The 23,177-nt window shown below is 37.9% G+C and overlaps 1 protein-coding gene across 2 annotated transcripts in view; it reads left to right on the plus strand.

Moving 5' to 3' along the window:
- The first annotated feature begins 473 nt into the window (after positions 1-473).
- tspan18a (tetraspanin 18a) overlaps positions 474-23,177 on the plus strand; it is a 28,093-nt gene continuing 5,389 nt past the window's right edge. Inside the window, exons 1-2 of one of the 2 annotated variants that reach the window (XM_066647475.1) lie at positions 474-626; positions 15,774-15,860. In XM_066647475.1, the coding sequence (XP_066503572.1) occupies positions 15,858-15,860 (3 nt within the window). In that variant the 5' untranslated portion in view covers positions 474-626; positions 15,774-15,857. The remainder of the gene's footprint in view (positions 627-15,773; positions 15,861-23,177) is intronic. The other variant, XM_066647476.1, reaches the window with a different exon arrangement.

The raw sequence follows: 23,177 nt of genomic DNA on the forward strand, positions 1-23,177 counted from the left end.
TGGTCAAAGCCTAAAGGATGACTGGTGTGAGCATGTGCATACACACACACACACACACAAATAATACACATACAGATAATGAATAGACTGGAACCCTGGAACCCTATCATCATTCATGTCTTACAGTTAACTGACTTACAGTTATCTGCACGGTTCATTCTTATCTGTCCTCCAACTAAATTTTACTGTAATTTAACAGTTTAAAATCAGATTGTCATATCTGATTGTAAATGATGGACTTAAAAATCAGCAATCAGATTTATAAATGTGGTGTTATCCATCTATTATAGAGTGGCGTGGACACTCAACGAACAGTTTCATTTTTCTTAAAAAAACCAAAACAAAACAAAACACATTTTGTAGTTAGTGGAGGAGTTAGCTTCATTGCTAAGTGGAGGCGTACTCGGCGCGCGTGCCCCGCCCCTGAGCCGCGCTGCTCGAGCGCAGAATGCACTACTACAGCTGCGCGATCACGGAGCTCAGAGACACTCCGCGCGCTCACTGTGATGAGATACAAGGACCCTCAAGACGGGTCAGTTTTAGACACTGTTCATAGAGTTGGATATTTTTCTCGTCGAGTCTGAAAGGGTCAGTTTAACTGGGAACACCTGAGTAAACGGCACACGGTAAGCCACACACCGCCCTCATATATATCAGTAATGTTAGCGAACAACGTGTTAAGTTTTGGCACTAGGTGTGTTAAGGTCTGTAACAGCTTCCCAACACGCTTTTCTGGGGCTTGTGTAGAAAGTTTGTGTCTGAAAAAGTGTTTTGTCTCTCGTCTTTTTTGCCGTTAATATAATGTTTTGGTTAATGTGGTCAGTGTCGCGAAATACAGCAGCTTACTATTTTCCTTCCTCTACAGTGGAATACAGTTTACTGATAGGAGCAGTAGTACGCAGGAAAACACTTTATATACTTTTACATTTTAATCCAAGCCAGGTAAGACTGTAATGTATGATATCTGTAGGTTGGCTGCTAGGAATAGTTCTGTGCAAAATTCAAAAACCACACTTGATTTATCTAGTCAAACTGCCACTGTTAATTTGTCAGCTTTCCAGATTTCCAGCAGAATTGGGATGTTGTTTTGAAGCTTAGAAGCATAGAAGCTGGTTGAAGTTTGTTGATCTTTCTGCTTCTCATAAATCCTTTCTTGTTTCTGTGGTGGCTGGTGTGGTCCTTTGCTCTGAGAACACCAGGAGTTTGTGTCTAGGAGCTTCTTGAAATCCCCACATCCTTTCAGACTCGTACTGTAATGATTTTTCTCAGCAAGAAAGAATGGACCCAATTCTGAAATATCAAAGATAGGAGACTGATTCTATGATATCTTCCAAAGATGAAAACAGTAAAAAAAATGTGAGTACTATCAGACCATCTGTGGTTGTCGGGAATCCCATTTTTCTAAATAATTTAAAAAATATTTTTACTGACTATGTCTTTTCTGTGAGCCTTAATTGGAGAAGCGGTTACAGACCAAGAATTAATGATTATTTTGTCTTTTCTTATGCAAGTGGATTATTATATATACGTGATCTCTGAAATATTCCCTGAAAAAACAATTAATGATATCCACTTCATGGTTGTTTTGACTGGAAATGTGAAATGAAGTGAGGTTTCTGGGATTCACATTAGGTTGTATTTAGGCTATGTGCCTTGATAGACTCTAGTTTGACTGTAATGAATTATTACGTTAATTTTTAAATATCTTTGCCATCAGAAATAGACAGTAAAGTTACTGTAGGCCTTGTCTAAATAACAACATTTTCAGATTTAATTATTTGAGCATGTTAAATGTTAGTTTTCTGTTGTTTGTGGTTTTGCTGGTAGCAAGGTCTTAACATTGCCTATTGTTTCAGAAGGCAACTCACACAAAATGCAGTCCCTGGCCACAGTGAGGCAACTGCCAACTTTCTACTTAGATGTGTTTTCCTTGGGCTCTGACCTTCAGAACAGATTTTCAGCTGACCATTACGTTTTTTCCTCTAGATTTAAACTGTGATCAAGCTCAAGGACCTAGTTAATGTCTTGTATCAAGCTTCCACTTCCACTCAAGTTTGAAGGATACACAGAAACAAATTCTTGGCCCAATAGTCATAGTCTTAATCATGAGGAAACAGACTGTTTGTGGCAGGTCAGGTACTTTGTCAGCTTATCTTAGGCGATTTCCTGATATAATACAGTATAATGTATGTGATGTTTGCAATACACTTTTAAGGTGGCGGAGGGAGACATCTGAAGCTTGGGTGTGTGTTTCTCAAAACATGGGAGGAGCAGTCCCACTGAAGCCCCCGTCTCGTGGTCTCTTTCATTACTTTGGCTTCAGTATTGAAAGCTGCTGCCAGCAATCTGCTCATCATTTAAGGAAAAGAAAGTTGTCAGGAAAATCCCTTTTAGATCAGCACAAGTCTTTATCCTCCTATCTATTGCTTTTCATCCCTAGGCTTTAGTTAAGACAGGCAAAGCTACTTAAAAGAAGCAGCCGTTCAGGCCGGTGGCTGATTGGCAGGTGAGCGGGGGAGATTTGAAGGCAGCAGGATTACTCGTGCGTCTCTGGGAGAAGAGAAGGCTCAGTTGAGGCCTGGTTCCCCCAGTGATTATACAGATTAGCTGCATTTACCCAAAGAGAAAAGGAGGTGAGGAAGGGTCGACATGCCAATACAGCAAACTGATTTTGTGCCACCAGACACATCAGCTCTCACGCTTATCCCCACCTGCAACAATGAGGCATTTAAAAAAGAGGACTGGCAATTAGACAGTTTAAGTTGATTACACACTCTGTCAGTGAATTGAAAGCAGGCAAGGCCTGGTCAGGCATTGTGATTATGTGGGGCTTGGGGAGGGGAGGGGGGTAAATTCTGTTGTGATTGGCAGAAGAACTGTGGAATTGCAAAGTAAACACTCCTGTCAGGCTTTATCAGCAGGTTGTGCTGCTAACCACTCACTCCTTAGTGTACTTTTAATAAGATCAATTATTTTATGTATGTGGTTTTGATGCGGTGATGCCAAATGCTATAAAGAGACCATATTCTACATTTTTTTGTATTTAAATTTTTAGATACATTTATGATAGGTCTGAATAATAGAATTAATTTTACAGATTAGATTTTTATGGATACTTTTAACTGAAAATGTAGTTGTACATTCATTTTAATTATTTATAAATAATACATCAAATAAAGGTAATACTATGTAGTATATTTACCTTAAAATTACAGCTTCAAATCATTGTGATGATTTACTGATCTGTAAAAGGAAGAAGAATAGAGCCTATGTCTCTGCCTCTCTGGCCTCAGCACTGCAGTAACTTTTGGCAAAGGGCAGGAGACTAAATCTGCCTTGATTCTATGACAAATTGAATGAAACTCTATAACTGTAGGGGGATCCCAGGACAAAAATGCCAAGTCTTACCTAGTGTTCTTTAAAGTACTTTTATATGGTTGAGTGGCATCTTAAAGGGCTCTCAGATTTCTCAGGACTCATGCATTTGAATTATTAAAATCTGGACAACGGCATGTACCCTCATTATTCTCTTGTATTGAATAATAAGTTATTTACTGAGGAAGTTCAAAGTGTATCTGCCTGATAAAACATGCTCAAGTAATCATGCAGAAATCTTATCGTAGTGAGGTTTATATTTTCTTACAGTTATTTTGCGTTCTTTAAGGCTTTGTGTGGAACAGTTCCTAGGACTAAGATGGCTTTTATTGTTTATAGTCAGCAACATACATGTGCTCTATTATATCACTCTTGTATTAAGGCCTCACCAACCCATATGAACTTATTCAGACACCAAGCCTTGAGCCCTGTTTACTTTGTCTTTGTAGAAACTTAGTCTTGCCTTTGTATCCGACATGAAAAACTATTTTGCTTTCTACAGCTTTTTCATGTTTTAATTTGGGACATGCTTCATGGCTCCCCTGCTACCACAGAGCTACAGCACTTTGCCTGCCTTCGAGCATCAAAAGTAGCACAGGGCTTGATCAGGGCTTTATTAAAGAGCTTCATTGTGCTGGCTCCACCTGCCTGCAGCCTTAGTGTTTTCTTCCCAGCTGGGATCAATGGCAACTCAGTAGGGCCCATATCCAGCTTTCTAAATGCAGGCCAGGGCTCTGAGGAAGCCAGCCAGACCCATCAGTAAAGCTTTGTATGGAATCAGTATGGGGGGAAGACAGTGGATAAAGCTCACAGGTGTATCTGCTCCTGGCTGCTTTCAGATGCAAGTCAGGGAGCTGGGCCATGCTGTGCTCCAGCTAATTAGGAGAGTGAAAGGGAGGACGCAGTGCTGTGTGTAACAATCAGGCAGCCGCCGTGCCCTCTTCCTGCATGTAGGTGGATGGGTGTCTTTGTAGGGGGCTGCTTCGAAATGTCCGGGGGCAAGCTGCAGTCCCATCTGCCTCTTCTTTTCATCTGCTGCGTGTGAATATAGGTTTGCCTTTCTCTGGGATCCCAGCAGGGGAGCAGACCTTGAACTGTGAAGTGTTTGACTATGCCTAGTCTTTTCACATCAAAATAGCTGCCTTTCTTCTCCTGTACATTGCTCTGTCAATAACAAGGCTTCATGTGTGCACTGATGTGTGGGAAAAAAGTAAATTAGAGTCTAATTATATTCAAACACTTTTTCATCTATATTTTCACATCCATCAATTCCAATTCAGATGTAGCCAAACTGGCTGATGTTTTTTTTTTTATGATTTTGAAGGTAATTTTATTTTAATGGGGACATTTACTGAAATTGTAATTAATTCAGATATCAACATCAACGTTTTCTTAATAAGTTTTGAGTGGAATTTTAACCTAATAACATGGGTCTTGTGAAATGATTATAGATGAATGAGATCAGTCAGAAGCAAGTAAACACCCATGTGCAGTGACCTCACAACCACAGCCTAATAGCTGATGTGTGGTGAGTGTATTAGGGCGGATTGCATGCCTTCACATCATCCAATTGGATGCTGTACATTGGCAGTGGTTGACGTGACTGCCTAATTTGCCAAAGAATGTCCAGTGTTTGGAGTGGTTAGAACAGTGTTGTATAAATGTAACTATCATTCATTCAGCTAAATGACATTTTGGCACTCTCCAGTGAGTGTTCAAGCCTCAGCCCAGAAACTTATAATGTGTGTTTTGACATGATCACCCATGCAGGACAGTGAATGAAGTGCAGAAATTTGACCACACAATTACCCGAACATTACGGTATATTATTTTGGAGTCCAGGTAAAACATCATCATATTCCAGATAGGAATATAAAAACTAAACATGTATCTATTGCTGTAATTTTGTTTTATAAGATTCCGATATCATTGAACATTACTAATGTTTTGCCACCATCCGATAAGGTCTGTCCAACTCAGAACAGAAGAACAGATGCCATGAATTATATCTGTGGGTGAAACGTGTGTCACTTACAAATTACATTGCTTATTTACACTTTCCTCCTAAAATCACAGACTAAATAAATACTCTGAACCAAACACCTTCAAGTACAGTATGAACTGTATTTCCTGGCTCACATTTTAATCACAGTCACATGTTAGGAGCAAAAATTGGCTGTTTCAGATTCCAGATTATCATTCCTCTTTCTGAAGCATCATCTTGAAACTGATGCATTTTTCTCATTATGTTTGTTGTTGGGATCCTCTGTTACATCAGTACCTTAACAGTTAAACCTTGACCTTTCTATCTGACTTTTCGATTCGTTTCTGAACTAAGGGCATGTCAGTTGCTGCAGGTACACACACTTTTGTGCAGACTGGCTTTTACAGTGACCTTCTGAAGATCTTACAAAGCTCTTTCGATGACATTGGGTGCTTAGAGATGTAGTAGTGGGTGGAATCCTCTAATTAATTGAATTGACTGTATGATTAAATGTCATATAATCAATTTCAGCTTCACTGTTTAGAGAAAAATGATGATCCATTCTATTTGTTCTTGTTGTTTACCTGCTATATTTGAGAGGCCTGCTTCATAGTAAGTAATGGCCGTGTGAAGTCAATAATCTGTGGAATGCAGTGAAGTGTGAAAGGATATTGAAGTTCCATTTAATTACAGGTGTGAATACAGACTTTCTGTATTTAAATCCATAGGAAATTACATATTTACATATGATGCCCTGGACAATGGATATTAAGGAATCTTAATGTGTAAGGGATTCTCTGTTCATGCGCATTAAATGTTTGATAATTATAACAGGTCTTTTTGAAGCTTTCATCTAAATGAAAAAATAGCCAACAAATTCATTAGTTCGTTCATACATTCATTCATTGTCTGTAATTGCTTATCTAGTTCAGGGGCGTGGTGTGTCCAGAGCCTACCCGGAATCATTGGGAGCAAAACAGGAACACACTGTGGATGCCAGTTCCTCGTAGGGCAACACACAGATATATTCACTCTCACACCTATGGACACTTTTGAGTAGTCAGTCCACCTACCAACATGTGTTTTTGGACTGTGGGAGGAAACTGCAGCACCTGGAGGAAACCCAGACCGACACAGGGAGAATGCAACAAACTGCTCACAGACAGTCACCCGGGTCGAGGACACTTATCTTTTTAGCCTAAATATATATATGACCTTATATATATATATATATATATATATATATATATATATATTATATATGACATTTTTAAGTCATGACTACATCTGAGGGCATTTACAGTGCAATATGTCTAGTGAACAATGTGGATCTTTTGTTAATTTGCTGTCTTTGGATTCTGCTCTTCTTCACACTGTTACAGTCCCTCATTTTAACCATCTAGTTAATATGGCTAAGACAATAGCAATCTCATGTTTAGGTTTCAGAGGATTTGTAAACAGTTTCTGGTGTTTTTTTTATTTTTTACAAGGTAAACCATTGAGTGTGAAACTAAATTTTCTTCACTTAAAAAGGAAAGTATCAGTGCAAAGGGAAGAATCACATTTATGCCTGGTTTCGAAGTACTTATGCAAAGTTGTATTCAGGAAAAATATAACCAGTTGTCGAAGTATCATCTGTACTCTGTATCATCTGTAGTGACTGTGCACCAAAAGACGTGCGCTTGCAGGTTTCTCTGTGGGGCCCTAATGCAAGTTTGTGGTGGATTGCTATCGATCCTCAGCTCAGTTACAGTCCTAACACACCCCCTCAATTCATGTTTGTTGCCCAGCATTTTAATGGTTTAAAGATTTCTCTACATTTCATCATGAGTCGTGGAATGCCTCTGAGAAATGTGTCTCCCTGTAGCTGATCCACAGTGAAAAGTCTTTGATACTCATTTTGCTGTGCTAAATATTTTATAACTCTCAAACACATCTTTATACTAGGAGCATAAAATCAGTTGTTTATTTTGGAGATTGTAATGTTCCTAAGACTCTGTAGAGGAATATGGATTGAAAGTGTATTTCTAGAAACGTTGTCTAGACCAAACATCTTTGTGTTGTGGTGACACAGAAGTATTTGCTTCTGTTTCTGTGTTCATATCTTGTTATAATCTTGATATAGTTAGATGTGATCTTAATTTTCTTGGGTCATATATTCATATTTACATTTCTTCCTGGCCAGTGCCTATGACCGTTTTAGTAGTTTTTGTGTGTTTTACTAATTCGTGTCAAATTCCCAATACTGCTGCAGAGTTGTCAGACAGTACCGAACATCACTACTTTGTAAGCTGGGGCAGGATGTAAATTAAAGCAGAAGGCAATAGATAGTAAAGTCTGTTTGGCCTGTTTTATTTTTCTAAAGCTTATAATTACTGAAATTATTTACACCACAGTTATATATTAAAATGTTATATATCATTAAACACAGTGCAAAGTTACCTTTGAACCTTTACATTTGAGCCTTTTTACTTCCATTTTCTGTGCATTCATTCCTCCAGATGACATCTTATAGTTCTTTGATTTATTGATGCTTGATCTTATCCATAAAAGGTTCTGTGTTTATGTGACGATGGAATTTAGAAATTGGCTGACCTCATTCAGTCTCTGGGGTCTTCTTTGGACTCCTGAGCCTTTGAGAGCAGCAGTTTTGATGTTTTCCTAATCCTTTCTCCAAATTCTATCCTTCAAACACACATTTGCAGTGAGACACCGCAGAACTTTTAGTTTCTATATAGGTTTGTATAGGTTTTTTGGAGGTGGTTCAATATTTTCTGCAGGGCAGAGAGTTAATACTCATACAGACACGGGTATGGTTTGTTGACTTTTGTATTTGAGAAAGTCAGGCCAGTCCTTTTTTCTGAAATATATCTGCATAGGTTGCTGGTTTTTATAAATAATTTTTCCTTTCATATAGTTTATAATCTTCTATCTGGGCAGCAGAAGCAGCTTGAATGTAACATGCATGAAATACAGTTGGCTGTGTGCAATTATGTTGAGCATGTTGAAGGAAAATGATTTGCTCCAAAAAGAAGATGAAGAGAAATTTTTCGAGTCTTGGGTAATGTCTGAGAGAACATTTAAAGCTGCTTCGCTGATAGAGAACCTACTTTGTCGGTGTGTCAGGGAAAGAGGCAGTAATAGCAGTCTGTGTGTACTCTGAGTCCCCCGTGGATCAGACCCACACAGAGAGACAGATGAACTCGCCACACGGCTCCCAAGCCTCCAGAATCACCACCGTTTCTCTTCTGCCACAGACCCAGCTGTGAAACTGTAACAGCAAAATACTTCTGTTGTCTCCCCCATTGAGAACAGCATCTCTACCATTGCTTCCTGTGCAACAATTTGCATAGTGCTCTTGTTCATTTTCCCAGCATTACTTACATGGTACATTTTCGGTATGTTTTTCTGGTTAAGTTTGTCCCCAGTTTAGCAAACTTTGACATCATCATCATGAGATCATACAGACTATAAAGTACATTCATATGGTTCATATAAGGATAGAGGAAGAGTAATATCCAACTACTCAACACTTCATCAGAGATATGACACAAATTATCATTCGGAGTGTCTTACTGTTCACTAATATAAATGGCAGTTAATGCTGGTAAGAAGATGAAGAGACTCTCACATTAATGATATTGCAGTCTAGCTGATTAGGCCCTGACTAGGCTCCATTTAGTTTAGATAAGTGAACTGAAATGAAAATATGCCCCAAGTCATTTAAATTATGGGTCAGCACAGAGATAATTATTATTGATTGTTGTGGTGCTGTGGCTCCCAATGGCAAAATTAATGAAATGATTTATATGAGTGTTAATGGATGACAACATTGAACTTGAGTGTACAGCTTGAACCTTTAAAAGCAGGTTAGTCGTTTAATGCCTTTAAGGCTGTGGGAAATTAAGCTGCCGCTGGTGACCCAATGGAGTAATAAATCACATATTCACAGTAAGCTCAGCCTCCCAGACTGTTTGTGTGACTAGAACAACTTACCGTAATTCAGAGATGGATTCTGCTGTGAACATGGTGCTTCATCTTAGGTAACCTTTGGTGTTTCATTTTGTTAACCCAAGAGGTTAATAAACCTGCTTTGTTAACCCTTATTTAACCTATAGTAAATCTGATAAGATTCTAATAGTAGTCATAGACTTTCTTTTGTCTGAACATTTGCAGTAGTTTAATTGTTGGTTTGATCACTTGTGTTTAGAATACAGGATATTGTTTAGTAATAATTGTATGATAGTAAACTGATTTAGGCTAGGTGAATATGAGTTTCTTTAAACCCTGCGGTGGGCTAAAATGTAAGTTTGCCACCAAGTATGAAAGGTTTTTTATATTTATGCGTACACAAGTCTAGAGAGGTGAAAATGTGTTATTTTTGTTTCTTGAACAGTTTAATTATAGTCTACACGTTGTTTCAAATGATCAACTTGGAATGTGATATTTTCTGTAGTTGTTCAACCCTGTTTCAGACATTGGCTTTTGTTATGAGATCACAGTTTAAATAACCTAATGATAATTCCTCTATGGAGATAATGTTTTAACAACACTGCACAGTGCACACTGGTTCATCACTACTCCCGTGCTAGACAAATCGTCCTGTATGTCTTTAGCAGGGATGTTTTACTTTGCATACCTGACCAGTCTTGTGTTCACCTTACCTTCTATATATTAATGACATTTCAAAGAGTTTAAAATTAACCCCTGTTTAGATATTTAACCAATAAATGGCGTGAGAAATTGATTAATATATTCCAAATGTCATGGTTGCAAGACTAAGCTGAATAACTGTGATCTCTAATCCCTTAGACAGCACTGCATCTATAAGCATCATTCATGTATAATCGATATAACCACATGAGCTCAGGATTACTTTGGCCAGTCGTTGTCGAGCACTGCACATTAACAATATGAATTATATTCATAAATGCCAGTTAAATTGTTCCTGTGCAAAAAATATGCCTTATGTTAACTGTCCATAAGCGCCACTGACTTATCTAGTCTCTGAGGCATTTAGAATGGAAAAATACACAGGGGAATTGTGTGCTGTGGTCAGACAAATTAGTATTACTTGTCTTTTTTAGAAGAAATGGACAAAAGCAAACATGCACACATAAAGAGAAACATGCACACAAATGAGAAACACAAACAAAAATAGAGACACACCAACATTATCTCAGACTGGAAAGGCAGGGTCCTTTTTGAATATCACATATTTGTTGGTGAATGGCTGAGGCACTTGTCAGTACTGATGAAGATTGGACACACAAATACAATTCTTTGACTGCTAAGTAAATGGGAATTGGGATCTTGGCTAATAATTTGATGATTAGACTCTACTAAGTTCCATTTTGCAAGTGCCAGTGGGATTTAACTCACTTTATCCATTTATATATAGACCTGTCACTGTTTAGATTAAAACAGAGAGGATTCATTTATACAAACTTTGGTCAAAATGGAGTCAAGGAGTCAATTCCAACAGCAGGATAACAGGAGTCATTTGTCACTGCATTGCAGTCTGAGAGACCATGGAATAAAAACAGATGATAATCTTTGCGTGACTTCCATGTAGAGATGATGTTAACATTTTTCACTTAGAAAACAAATAAAATAAGTGTGACCATCTGATTCTAGTCTAACAAAAAAAGGATTTTTGTAGCTTTGTGTATGTGGGTGTATGCCAAAGCATCAGGGTGGTCTTATTGACCATGTGCTTTGTCCTTTACAGTCCTACTGTTGATGTCTCTTAAGTGTATTTTATAAAGTGCTTACCTCCCACCCAGACTCTCTGTGATGTCCATGAATCTAATTCTGTAGTTTTCAGTAAAACTGTGCAAATTGATGTTATTTGATATCTGTTTTGTGGTTACTATCTCACCTTTCCAATATTCCTGAAGTAGTTGTACTTCAGGAATAGTATGCAGTTAATTTTGGTGGTGTCATTTTTTTTGTTTGTTTGTTAATGTGGATTTTTAAATGATGATGCGTTTAGTTTTTCTCATTTTACTTTAAAAAAATTGGGGGATAGTTATTTAATACAGGAATTTGATGTAAGGTTTTAAGAAGGGATGTAACCCTCCAGAATTTTCTTATACATATTTAAGGCAAATGTGATACTGCAAAAATATACAGTAATTTTTTGTACAATTACAGAACTTGTTCTGAGTGTAGGAATACAGTAAAATGCTGTATAACTGATCAGTTTTGAGGACATTGGTATCTGGTGTATGTCTTTTTTTCATGGATCTGTATTATGTTGTATGGGTAATGTATTCTGAGAAATGAAAACAGAAGCTGGATGTGTATGAGGTTCCACAGGTGTGCCTTTGTAGGCTCTCTAGGCAAGGAGTGGAATTAGGAAAGTATGCTGGCAGGCTCAGTGACAGCAATGTATGAACCCCTATAAATCACCCACGTATGCTGACATTGGTTTGGCTGGAGGATTATGATCAAAAGAAGAATCCAGGCAAGTAAACAACGAGATCCACTGTTGAGACACAAGGCTGGGAAGTCCTACAGCAGTCATGTGTTACAGGCTTGAGCAGAAACTCTATCAAAGGCCTGAGAGATAAAGAATTACACCAATATTGGAGTGGGAAAAATAATCACTGATAACTGATATTCACTGGTCAGGCACACCAAAAAAACGACATCCTTGTTTCTTCACTCACTGTCCAATTTATCAGCTCCACTGACCATACAGTTACACATTATAGCTTTACAATTAGAGGCTTTATTCTGTTTGTTGTTGTGATGTAGATTCCTCTGACTTGATTTATTGTGTGTTGTTGAGAATACAATTTTATTTTGCTTTACTTTGTTCTTGGGTGAGAAACGCAACTGTATGTTTGGTAAAAGGACACATTTTGAGGTGAATGATTGATTTACTCGTTTTATGGCATGCTGCAATGGACCTATGTTAGTGAGCGAAGACAGACCCATTACTTTGCTTTGTGTTCTTGTCTCTTGTTCTGACGAGACTCTGGCTTAATTGAGTCTCAAGGGTGCGGAGTCCCACTGCCTATTCTGGCCTTCAGAGCCCTTCTTTTTATAACCCTCATGTTTTTTTCTTGTGTGTGCTCTCGGATACAGCTGGAAAAGGCTTGCCTTAGAGCCTGGTCTTTATCATTCGTTGACTGGGCAAGAGGCCCTCTTGTTGAGAAGAATAGGGATCCAGGAACCGTGGAACTGGAACATGATGACATGACTTAGGAAACATCAGTAGAGCTATCTTCATTCAATATGTTTTGGGAAAACTGGTGTGTCTGTAGGAAGTTTGTGTTATGCCTGCAGCAGGGCTTTACAAAAGAAAAAAAAAAACTCTGGACTCTACCTGCTGGACATCTGCTTTTATCTTTGTCAGAGCTGAACTTGTGCTACAGAGTCATGAGTACTTTCCTATAACATGTTTTTGCCTGCTCTGAGGATAAACTTTGCATTATGTGCATGTGCTTAAAGCACTGTTGTAAAGAAATTAATCATTTCACTGATTTTTTTAAACCACTTTTCATGATATATGAGGCTCGTCTCTACTCATAATGCTTCTGAATGCTTCTGAATTCCTATGAGGAAGCTGCAGAATGACATGCACTAATGCTCTGCTGCCTCAGAGGAATCAATCATGTGTTATTCACCTTTGTCTTAGTACCTCCCTCGGGTACTAAACTGTGTGGTGATCCTGACCATTGAAGTGCAGGATGAAACGGAGATGGGAAAGTATCCAGAGAAAGAGGTGGACTACATTCTGTAATTGTAGAACTACAAAGGGCTTCTGCCAGTGGAGCTGATAAAATGGATAGTGAATGTAAAACAAGGTAGGTGTCTCTAATCGAGTGAACGTTCTGTGTATACAGGTAAATGTTATTTGCAGGCTTTCGCATTGGTCTAAAACCAACTTATTTTCCTCTATGTAAGACATCAATGGCATGAATCACTATACAACAGAAAAATAGTGTATGTATACCTAGTCTAAATATCTTGCATCTGTTCTGAATTTTCAAAGCCAAATTCCTTTAGTTGTTATTTTAAACTGATTATAGGCTGTTTAGCCATTATCACCCAAAACATTAAAATGCTTAAAATGACTACAACTATTCAGCACTCATAAACCCCTTTAAATTTTAAAATGATCCTTTACTGATGGACAGAGGGAAGGTCTAGAGATCCAGATTGGTGAATGCAGGAGGTACCGGCTGGTAGCGTGGGCATCCATCAGCATGTATATTGGATCCACACAGTCCCACTCAGATGATTCAATTCCCTTCTGTCTAATGAATACTCGCTTAACTCAGCTGCCAGAAAGAGCCTGAAGCTCAAGTAAGGCTGGAGAAGCATCCACGGAAACTAAGCCTAAAATTTTCTTTGTGTTATTTCTTTGGAAATTAGTCATTGTGCTATGTGGGTATGGTTAGCCCATTGTGTTACATAAGCACTCAAGTTTACTTCACTTGAATATGGCAGCTTGTCGCCAGAAATATTCTACATGTCGTTAATATTTATTCTTCACTAAATCCAGCCCGTAAATCCATCCAGGCCACTTATTAATAATTATAATTTTTTGTTCATCTAATTGATAATAATTAGCTAATTTATTTACAGTGAGTTAATTGTGCTGCTATATTTGACCCCTTCTGCTCAGAGATGCTGGAGGTCCTGGGAAGTATTGCTCACTTTGTGTGGGCCCTATATTTCACGGCTTCCGCTTGCAGGATGTGTCACTCTGCAGCAGGGCAGCTGTAGCTGAACTCAAGCAATGTTTAGCACAGCTATAGGCTAAGTTCACAGTCCCTGCCCATGAACATGCTGACCATTCCCTTTCACGTATCTCATTTAGTGTTGGCCTTAGAAGAGTGAGTGGTATGTTCTGTATTCCTTGATATGTTGGTATCCATATTACAATGAGGTCATACCCATGTGGTGATTTCTTACACCACACTTACATTTATTTTACACAGTTCTATAATGAAGTCTTGTAAATATTATCCTCTCCTTCTGAAGATGAGAAAACTGGACTTTAAAATCACTTTGCTGTACCTTTAAAGGTACATTTATCGAACCTTTTTTTCTGAGAGTGTATATTAAAATGACAGTCTGTCAGATTGATTTTCAGCAGAAGGAAATTAATAAAAGTGCAATAATAAAATTCTCAGCACAAGCACTTGCTGCTCTGCCAAGCCTCTACCCATATTTTTAAGGCGGAACCAGGCATGAAGATGAATTCGTTCAGACCACTGGCATAATCATGCAAATAGATCACGTTTTCAGAAGTGCCTTTTCTCCTCACTCTGATCCACAATGCCCTGGCCTTTTCACATCTCTGGTCTGGCTCCCCTGAACGTTTCATTGTTCTGCTCTTTGATCTGCTCTGCTGTGCTCTCCACCTTGAACAGCAACCAGCAGCATTTTATTGGTCCTTCATTTTCCTCTGTTTGTTTCCATGGAAACAGATGAACGTTTTGGAGCTTTAGCGTCGTGCCCTACATGAACCCCCAGCCCTGGCTAATAAGCTGTGCTTGGCGCACTGTGGGTGCTGGGTTCAAGCTCAAGTGAAAACCCATTTTCTGCTTAATTCAGCTGTGCTCTCTAGGGACCACCACTGTCGTCTGAAGTTTAGAATACAGCCTTTGAGATATTAAATGAGTAATTAGTATTTTATCTACATGCCTTCAGAACCTTATTGTATATGCTATCTGATCTTCAGCCGGATTATCACAGTAGTGATGTGTTTTTTCTAATACAGCTTGCATTCATTTACATTAATTGGTCATTATTATACTTTTAGATGCCCCTGTCTTAACTACAATCAAACTATTAAAATTAAATTATTAAACTTAAGCTAACAGAAAAACAAACAGGATGGATCAAACACATTTCTTTCAAAACAGAATGTATAAGACGTGTCTTTTTTATGGCAGCACGTGCTGTCCAAACACCTCTGGTGTTCCTGGTAAAATGAGGAAGGGTTGCTTCTAAGTTTGACTTACATATCACACTAATTTACAAGTGTCACGTTTACTAAATGTTTATTTTTTGACAATTCCCTTTTTTTTTTTCATTAGCTCTAAATATAAACCTTCAGTTGAAACATAGCTGGTTGAGCGAAATTCCTTATTGATGCATCATGCCCCATTAATAAGCCCTCTTTCAAAGTTTCTAAGATGTTTTCCTCTTTTTCTACATTTTGATTCGACTCAAGGTCACTTGGTCCTGTTTAGCATTTTTATACAAGCCACATACTGCCTTATGAATTTAAGATACTGCATATATGCAGATAAGATATGGATGCAAACATGCAGCCATTTAAACAACATTATAGCAAGATTTCACAGTGATAATTGACACAGTGTTCAGTGTGTGACAGGCTGTATTTTAATAAGCTATTTTACATTGTCTGCTCTTTCCATATTTGCAGCTACAGAGAGGAGGTGTGAGGTGGAAGTTCTTTGAAACGTCACATATATCGGCAGCTCGGAGGGAGAGACATTTACAGGTACATATGGTATGGTGACTTTTAATGATTTTCAATCATTACCATCAAATGCTGGTGGCTCCTTGTCACCAGACTCAACTCACACAGCATGGAATTAACTCTGCTTAACCTGATGACTCATGTTCAACTCATTTTTAACTCTGAGAGTTCAGACTGTGGTATTTATCTCTACCTTAAGGAACATCTTAACATTCATGCCAGGGCTTGTTCTTACTGATTTAGCTGTCCTTCCTTATTGATTATTGTTGTAATCTTGCTGTTTCAGCCTCATTGTATAATTTAGTACACACTCCATCTCTCTCATGCCATTCCTTAAGAAAATCAATATTGCTCTGCCTGTTGCTTGTTAAACTATATTGACAGCATAATAGAAAAATGCTCTCAGTATACCATTAATCTTGCATAGCAGAATAAACCCAGGACCAGAGCTTTTGCCTGAAAGAGACTTAATTAAAAAGACTTAAAATATCTGATGTTTAACTTTTTTTAATGCTAATGTTAACAAATATTTCAGTTACCCAAATGCAGTAATGAAACAAAATGCTTTTTATAGAATGTGTTTAATAGAATCACCATTTTTTTCTTCCAAAGACCATTGCTGACTTTCCAATAGAGCAGTATGCAAATATGTGATCATTGTATGAAAGTTGTTGTTTTTAGAGCCCTGAATAACATCAAGGGATCTCTGGAGCTGTCATTTAAGTCTGAATCTGTAAGTGCATTTCCACAGGGAGCCAGAATTCCTCAGGCTCTGTCAATCCCAGAGACTCTCCTCTTTTAGAAAAGAATCTTTTTGTGGTTACTAACTACCATATATAGGAATAAGACATATATTCTGCCTCAGAATTTATGTGCAGTATTTCAGTTATGTATGTCTGTGTATCCCCTGTAAAGTCCAGCAGCAATCATATAAACTAACATAGTGAACACAGTCCTTAAATCAGCTCATTCTAAACTCCTTAAGTGCTGCATTGTTTTGTTTTGGAGTGCCGTTTTTGTGTTATTATTGTTCTGGAGGGCAGCTGGTGCAAGTACATGGAGCAATGTGCGAGAAATTTGGCGCCTGCCCCTCCCTTCCCACAGTATCACTTGCCAGTTGGGGTCTTGTTTGGACTATTTCCTACTGGAATCCTGGATACTTACTGCAGCCTGTCCATTCACATCACAATAGAGTGCTGACAGATGTTTAGCCTGAATGCAAGGGCCTTTCAAAACAAATTGTTCTTGGCCAGTCGTACTTTAGCTGTGTATATAAATGCTCTTAGTTTCTGCAATAAAGCCGAGACGTGAGGTTTCACAGAAGCATTGCTGCTTTATGGAGGATTTCCTGGTGATTTGGCGACCAGACAGTTTATGAGTGCCTTCATGGACATAACCTCTGATTTTCTTAGCAATTTGAACACAAGCTTGAAGCTCCCTTAGCTTTGGACTGTCTTGCACACACCCTGTAATTCTAACTGTTCTCTGTTCTCAGCTTGTTGCCAAGGTACTGAATCTCTCCTTCCAGACAAACTTTGGCTCCCCACAAAATGTGACTGCTATCCTCTGGAGAAAGGAACCACTCAGTGTGGTGTCCATCACTCATTTATAGTAGATAAGACAGATCTTAGACACCACTCCAAAAAAGTCCCCTGTCCAAGACTAACAACCTCCTTTCCTTTTAGAATAATTAGGCCTGGGAAATTCAGAAGAACGCCTAGCTCACGCTGTTAATGGGGTTTTAGGGATTTTAGCTTTGCCTTTTCCCCTGTTTCCATAGTGAGGGCTTTCGGGCATAAAATGTAAGCACTGGAAATGGGAAAGTGCACTTTTCTGGTTTTTAGAAATGTGATATAAATTTTGATTAGTAATATAGTCGGTGGACTACAGAAGTGCAAAAACAACTTTTTAAATTACAAAACTTGTAAAAATGGTAATAAGAGGACAAAAATATAACCAGTTAGTTATAAGGATAAACCATCTTATATGACAACAAAGATAATAGTTTCAGTAAATAGTGGCCCAGAAATGTATTATGAGGTTCACTGTCAAAAATAAAGGAATTTTGAAATATGCCATAGAAGAACCACTTTTGGTTCCATTAATTACCATGTTGGTTTAAGAGATGTCTCAGTGTGTTAAACCTTTTAAAAGTTTAAAAATCTATCACTTCATTCAGTTTTTTACCATTTAAAGTTATTAACAAAAATGGTTCTTTATGGAACCAAAAGATGTTCTTTTATGACATTGCTCAAATAACCTTTTGTAGCACTTTTATTTTTAAGAATGTTTTTTAAGTTGAAGCTTACAAGCCTGCAGCGAAGATACATCACTTGATTAACTGATGTAAGTCATCTAATATTCTTTAACCAGTTGTTAGTTTGGTTTTATGGTATTTTCACCTTGATTTACATAATGTTGTAAAACAGTAGACAAATGTATCATGTATTGTCATATTAAGACCTGTGAATGACAATAAGCATGGTTTTGATCTGGAATTTTAAATCCATCAAGTCACTCCTGTGCTGCCCTGTAGCTGTCCTAACAGAGTCTGATTTGCAACATTACTAGACTTCTAGCCACATGATTAATTTTGCTTCTAATATAAATATATTTAGATGTTGATTCTGTGTTTACAGTATTTCCTGTGTGTGACATATTGTGACATCTGGGATTGTTGTTGTAAGATACCTCAGTCTGTGATTTTCCTGATTCCAGATGAAGTGAACCAAAAATTCCTTCATTTCTCAGGATATCTCATGTTTTATAAATGGTGAATTTTTGACAAAGCTGTAGCCACATCAACATGTGATCAGTAGGCAGTTTTATACCCTCTGTGGTTTAACACATCATAACAAATTTTAGTGAGATTGGATGCAGAGCCGTTTATTAAGGTTTGATGAGGTCATTGGGAAGGACAAAAATTCATCTTCTGTTTTGACGGACATGTACACCTTCCCCTTAAAAAGGATGATGAATTATCTTTTCTGTTCTTTTCTTAGTTTAATGCCAAAAGACTGCCTTGTGAATATGTCGGCACAGCGAGCAATTAATCAAAGATCGATCCTCAGCCAGTGCTGCTTATCGATTCGTCTTCACTCCGGTGGTTAGTGTCTCTTCGTGGTAGATTGAGGTGCCGACACAATTAGGTATTGAAGCGTCTTCTCTCTAGACATGTCTTCCACAGGGGTTGTCTGGCCTAGAATGCAGAGGCATGTGCACTTTTGAAGGTCCTGGGCATTAACTTCAAAGGGGGGAATTCATAAATAATATCACTGTTTGGTGTTAAGTCCTTAGAGAATGCCTGGGAATATGAAAGTGCTTCATAGCTTCCGTCATAGCTTTATGGAAGCTTTCAGATTAACTCGATGAATAAATGAACACTGTATTGTGGATTAATCAGACTTCGACCCATCATTTCTATTAGTGTGGGAATCTGACTTAGTATGTTTTGAAAAAAATGCACCAGCTTGTACTATACACTTATAAAAAAGAGCCATAGAATTTATTTACTGATGTTTTTTTTAACAGAATGGGGATCAGTAATGCAAAGAATGCACTTGAAGCACTGAGGCAACAGACGCTGGCAGCCTTGAAGCATCAGCAGTCTCCTGAGGGTTTCCGTTTAAAAAGGGCGCTGCGTGTCCTGAGCTTTTACATTATGTGGCTACTTAGCATTCAACTCACCTCAGACAAGAAGCCATTGGCCTCCCACTATGTAATTTAGGCCTCAGAAATGGACAATGCCATCCAAACAGGAGCCTTCAGCTTTCACAAGCATATTTAACATTTCATGTTTTACCTGTGACATATGAGTCCTGCTGAATTATATAAGAAACTGTTATAAAATCAAGTGTGAAATTCATCGAGAAAAATCATTTGATTTTCATGGCTCTGTACTGTGAGTTTAATAAGTGCAGAAAAAAAGTGATAGCACAATCACTGCTGAGCTCACAGAACAGAATCATATTCTGCATTTCAAAACAAGGAGAGAAGGATTTAGCAGATGATGGAAAGCCTTTTCATGGGGAACGATAGAAGTTTGACTTTACTGGGTCAGTTATAGTGTGATGCACTTTTGACCACAGTCACTGATTTATAACCACTTCACAGGTTCATCCAAAAAGTAAACTGAAGGAGTTGCCGTTTAGAAGAAAATGTATTTCATGTATTTTTATTCTCAGCATATCTAAAAGCACTGCTAGTTTTATTTGCCTTATCAGACACCATTTACATGATTTATATAAACTGCTCAAGTCAATGCAATAGAATCATGCAATAGAGTAAATACAGCAGGTCACTTCTGAAACTGTGAACAGTTGTTGTAATTTTACAGGAAAACATTACAATATTTACATACAGTTTCCTCAAATTCCAGTAGATTATTGAATTCTCAAAGTTGACAAACTACACAGTTTACTGTATGTTCCTGTTAAAATAAGAATCCCATCATTTTTAGTTTACAAAAGTAATTGTTATTTAAATGCTAAAGAAACATTCAAAACTCAATGTGAACTGGAATTCTGAAGTGAAATTGTGTTGCTCTTTGAACACAATGTACTCAGATTGCATAGCCCAATAAAAATTCAGAACGCGCTCATACCCAGTGGAAGTAAGACGAAGGAAAATAGTAATACGTATAAGGCCTTGCCAAGGCTTGATCATAGCCTTTGATGTCAACTAATTCAGCAGAGTAACTGGAGACGACAGCAGAATATATTCCTCTGAAAACAGAAACATGCTCTCACAGCCTTAAACGCACTAGCAGCATTTTTGACCTGAGTGAAGGAAGTTAAAAGCATAAAATCTGGATCATACACAAAGTGCAATGAAAATCCTTTGAGTTGCTGTGGTCATGTACTATTTCTACCATTTTTACAACACAACGCCACTCACTCTTCCAACTTTTTGCAAATAATGTTTAAAATTTGAAAAAAAAAAACACATTTTAGTAGTAGTAGTTCCCTATTAAACCACTTCAAATTATTCTCTTGATGGAGCACCTTAGAGAATGCAGACCCATTGCTTCACAGACCAGTGCTCATGGGCTTAATAAACCTCTAGCTGAAACTTGGCATCATTGATCATGGTGACCTTAAGGTCATGGGCAGCTTCTCCAGAGCACCTGATTGAAATTGAACTATTCACAAAGGGTGTGCTTTAAAATAAACGAACTCACTTATTAAAAAGTTTGTCTACAAATATTTGGACACCTCCTAATGTAGGAGTTTTTGATCTGAGTGTGAGGATATGCATACACATGTTTGGTGATGCTTGATGATGACAGGAATTAATGCAGTATTTGATGGATTAACATCACTGGAAAAACACCTTGGATTTAAGATTAAAGTGAGCAAACCACTGGTAATTTACTCAAGTGATGGTAACAAGTTTAAAACACATCACATTAACCCAATAGATCACTGCTTAAATGACTGAAACAGATGCACAGATGGCTTGAAGAGCGACATCCCCTCATTGCTCTGAAATAGTTTAAATGAGTGTTAACACAGAACGTGCCGAGTTGATGAAGAAGCTTCTGTGTGCGGTCTCTCTCTGAGCATTTAACTTAGTGATTACCTCTTGATGGATGGGAGCCATCTGAATTCAATGTTTTCCAAGAGCTATGGGAAACCACTTCTTCTGTACACTACACTTCCCCCAGGCTGCTGTGACAGGTTGATTTATTCAGAAAGAAGCCGATGTGTGATTGGCTGAACTCTTGGAGCAGAACTTACTTCTTCTCACTCACTGCTCCTTGTTTTGCTCTGATTCTCAAGCAGTGATGAGTTCTGGTTCATGAAGTTTCTCCCTGGTATGAAACTTTTTTTTGGTGTTGTTTTTTTGACCTGTATTCAGAGAGCAACCATTAACTCCCATTCTCTCCTTGGAGTGAAATCAGGATTGTTTAAGCTTTTTTTGGGAGGGTCATTTTGGAGGCTTGAAAGTAAATGTCTCCTGAGTAGAATAAATGTAAAACAGATTGTGTGAGGATAATGTTGCAGAGCCAGATGAGGAGACTCAAGAAAGGCTGTAAAGTTATTAATGGCAGATTAACATATGTTGAGAGTGTTGGGGTTCTCTTCTCGTGGCTGCACTCCAGTGGTAAACCTTCTTAACAGTGCATTGTGCTTATTTTCTGTGCCTAGACACAGTATTGGCCATTTGATAATTTGGTGGACAGAAAAACTATGCCTGCAGCATGGTGGGAGGCCACATTGCTGTGACAGTTAAAATGTGCCAGCACAGTGTTATTGTGAAACCCATTTTGGCTCAAAAATTTGCTAGTGCCTCTGCCATTCTGACCAAGTCTAAACACAAATACAAGCAAATATTCACTTCAAGAGTTATGTGTCCAGCTTTTCAACATCACCCACTAAAAAATACTCTCACAGTTGCAAATTTAATACAACAGATTTCATGTTTTTTTAAATTAGGAATAAAAAACAGTTCTGTTGTGACTATTAAATGTGAATCAGACAGGTGTCATTACACACATACACATAAATTACTAACATTTCTGTATTAATAGTCATATTAATAAATAAATTTGAATCTCATCACAGTGGAAATAAATAAATATATGTATTTTTATCATTATATTATTGTAGTTAATAATAATAAAAATTATTATAATTAAAGATGAGGTCTAAGGCTGTGGGAGGTGCAGGCTCATCTGCTTGTATGCGTGTTGTTGCTCAACCTGATCTTCGGTCAAGGACTGGAGAAATCAGCCATTTTCATTGTCTCTACAGACTCAAAAGTCAGCCTGACATGCGGTTGCACACAAATGGTGTGTACCAGTTTACCTTCAACCTTGACTACAGGAGACATTTTTGCACCTGCATTGTGTCCAATAAAATAGAGATCTTGGTGTCTATTTATAGACATTCTGTGTATTATACTGAAACTCAGTGACCATGGCTAACGACAGAAGTGGCAAAAAATAGATACTTTATAAATCTGCAAGACTGTTATATTTAAATAGTATTGATATATGGAGATGCAACCGTAACAAATGATAATTATTAATTTTATTTATATTATTCATCAGTTTCCTTGAACTGTTTCTTCCTGTTCAGGGTCATGGTGGGTCTAGAATAACTGGGTACAAGACAGGAAATCACCCTGGACAGGGTGCCACGGCATCACAGTGCATTACACATTCACCCAATCACTCACTCACTCACACCTATGGACAATATCCCTAAGCCCCAGGTACCAATGTGGGATTTTGGAGTATGGAGGAAACTGGAGCAGCCAGAGGAAACCCATGCAGACACAGGGAAAACACTCTTTAAATTTTAAACTGAAAATATATATCATATATATTATATAATCACTAGC

The sequence above is a fragment of the Hoplias malabaricus genome, chromosome 16 (genome assembly GCF_029633855.1).
Source record: "Hoplias malabaricus isolate fHopMal1 chromosome 16, fHopMal1.hap1, whole genome shotgun sequence".
In the NCBI taxonomy this organism is placed as follows: domain Eukaryota; kingdom Metazoa; phylum Chordata; class Actinopteri; order Characiformes; family Erythrinidae; genus Hoplias; species Hoplias malabaricus.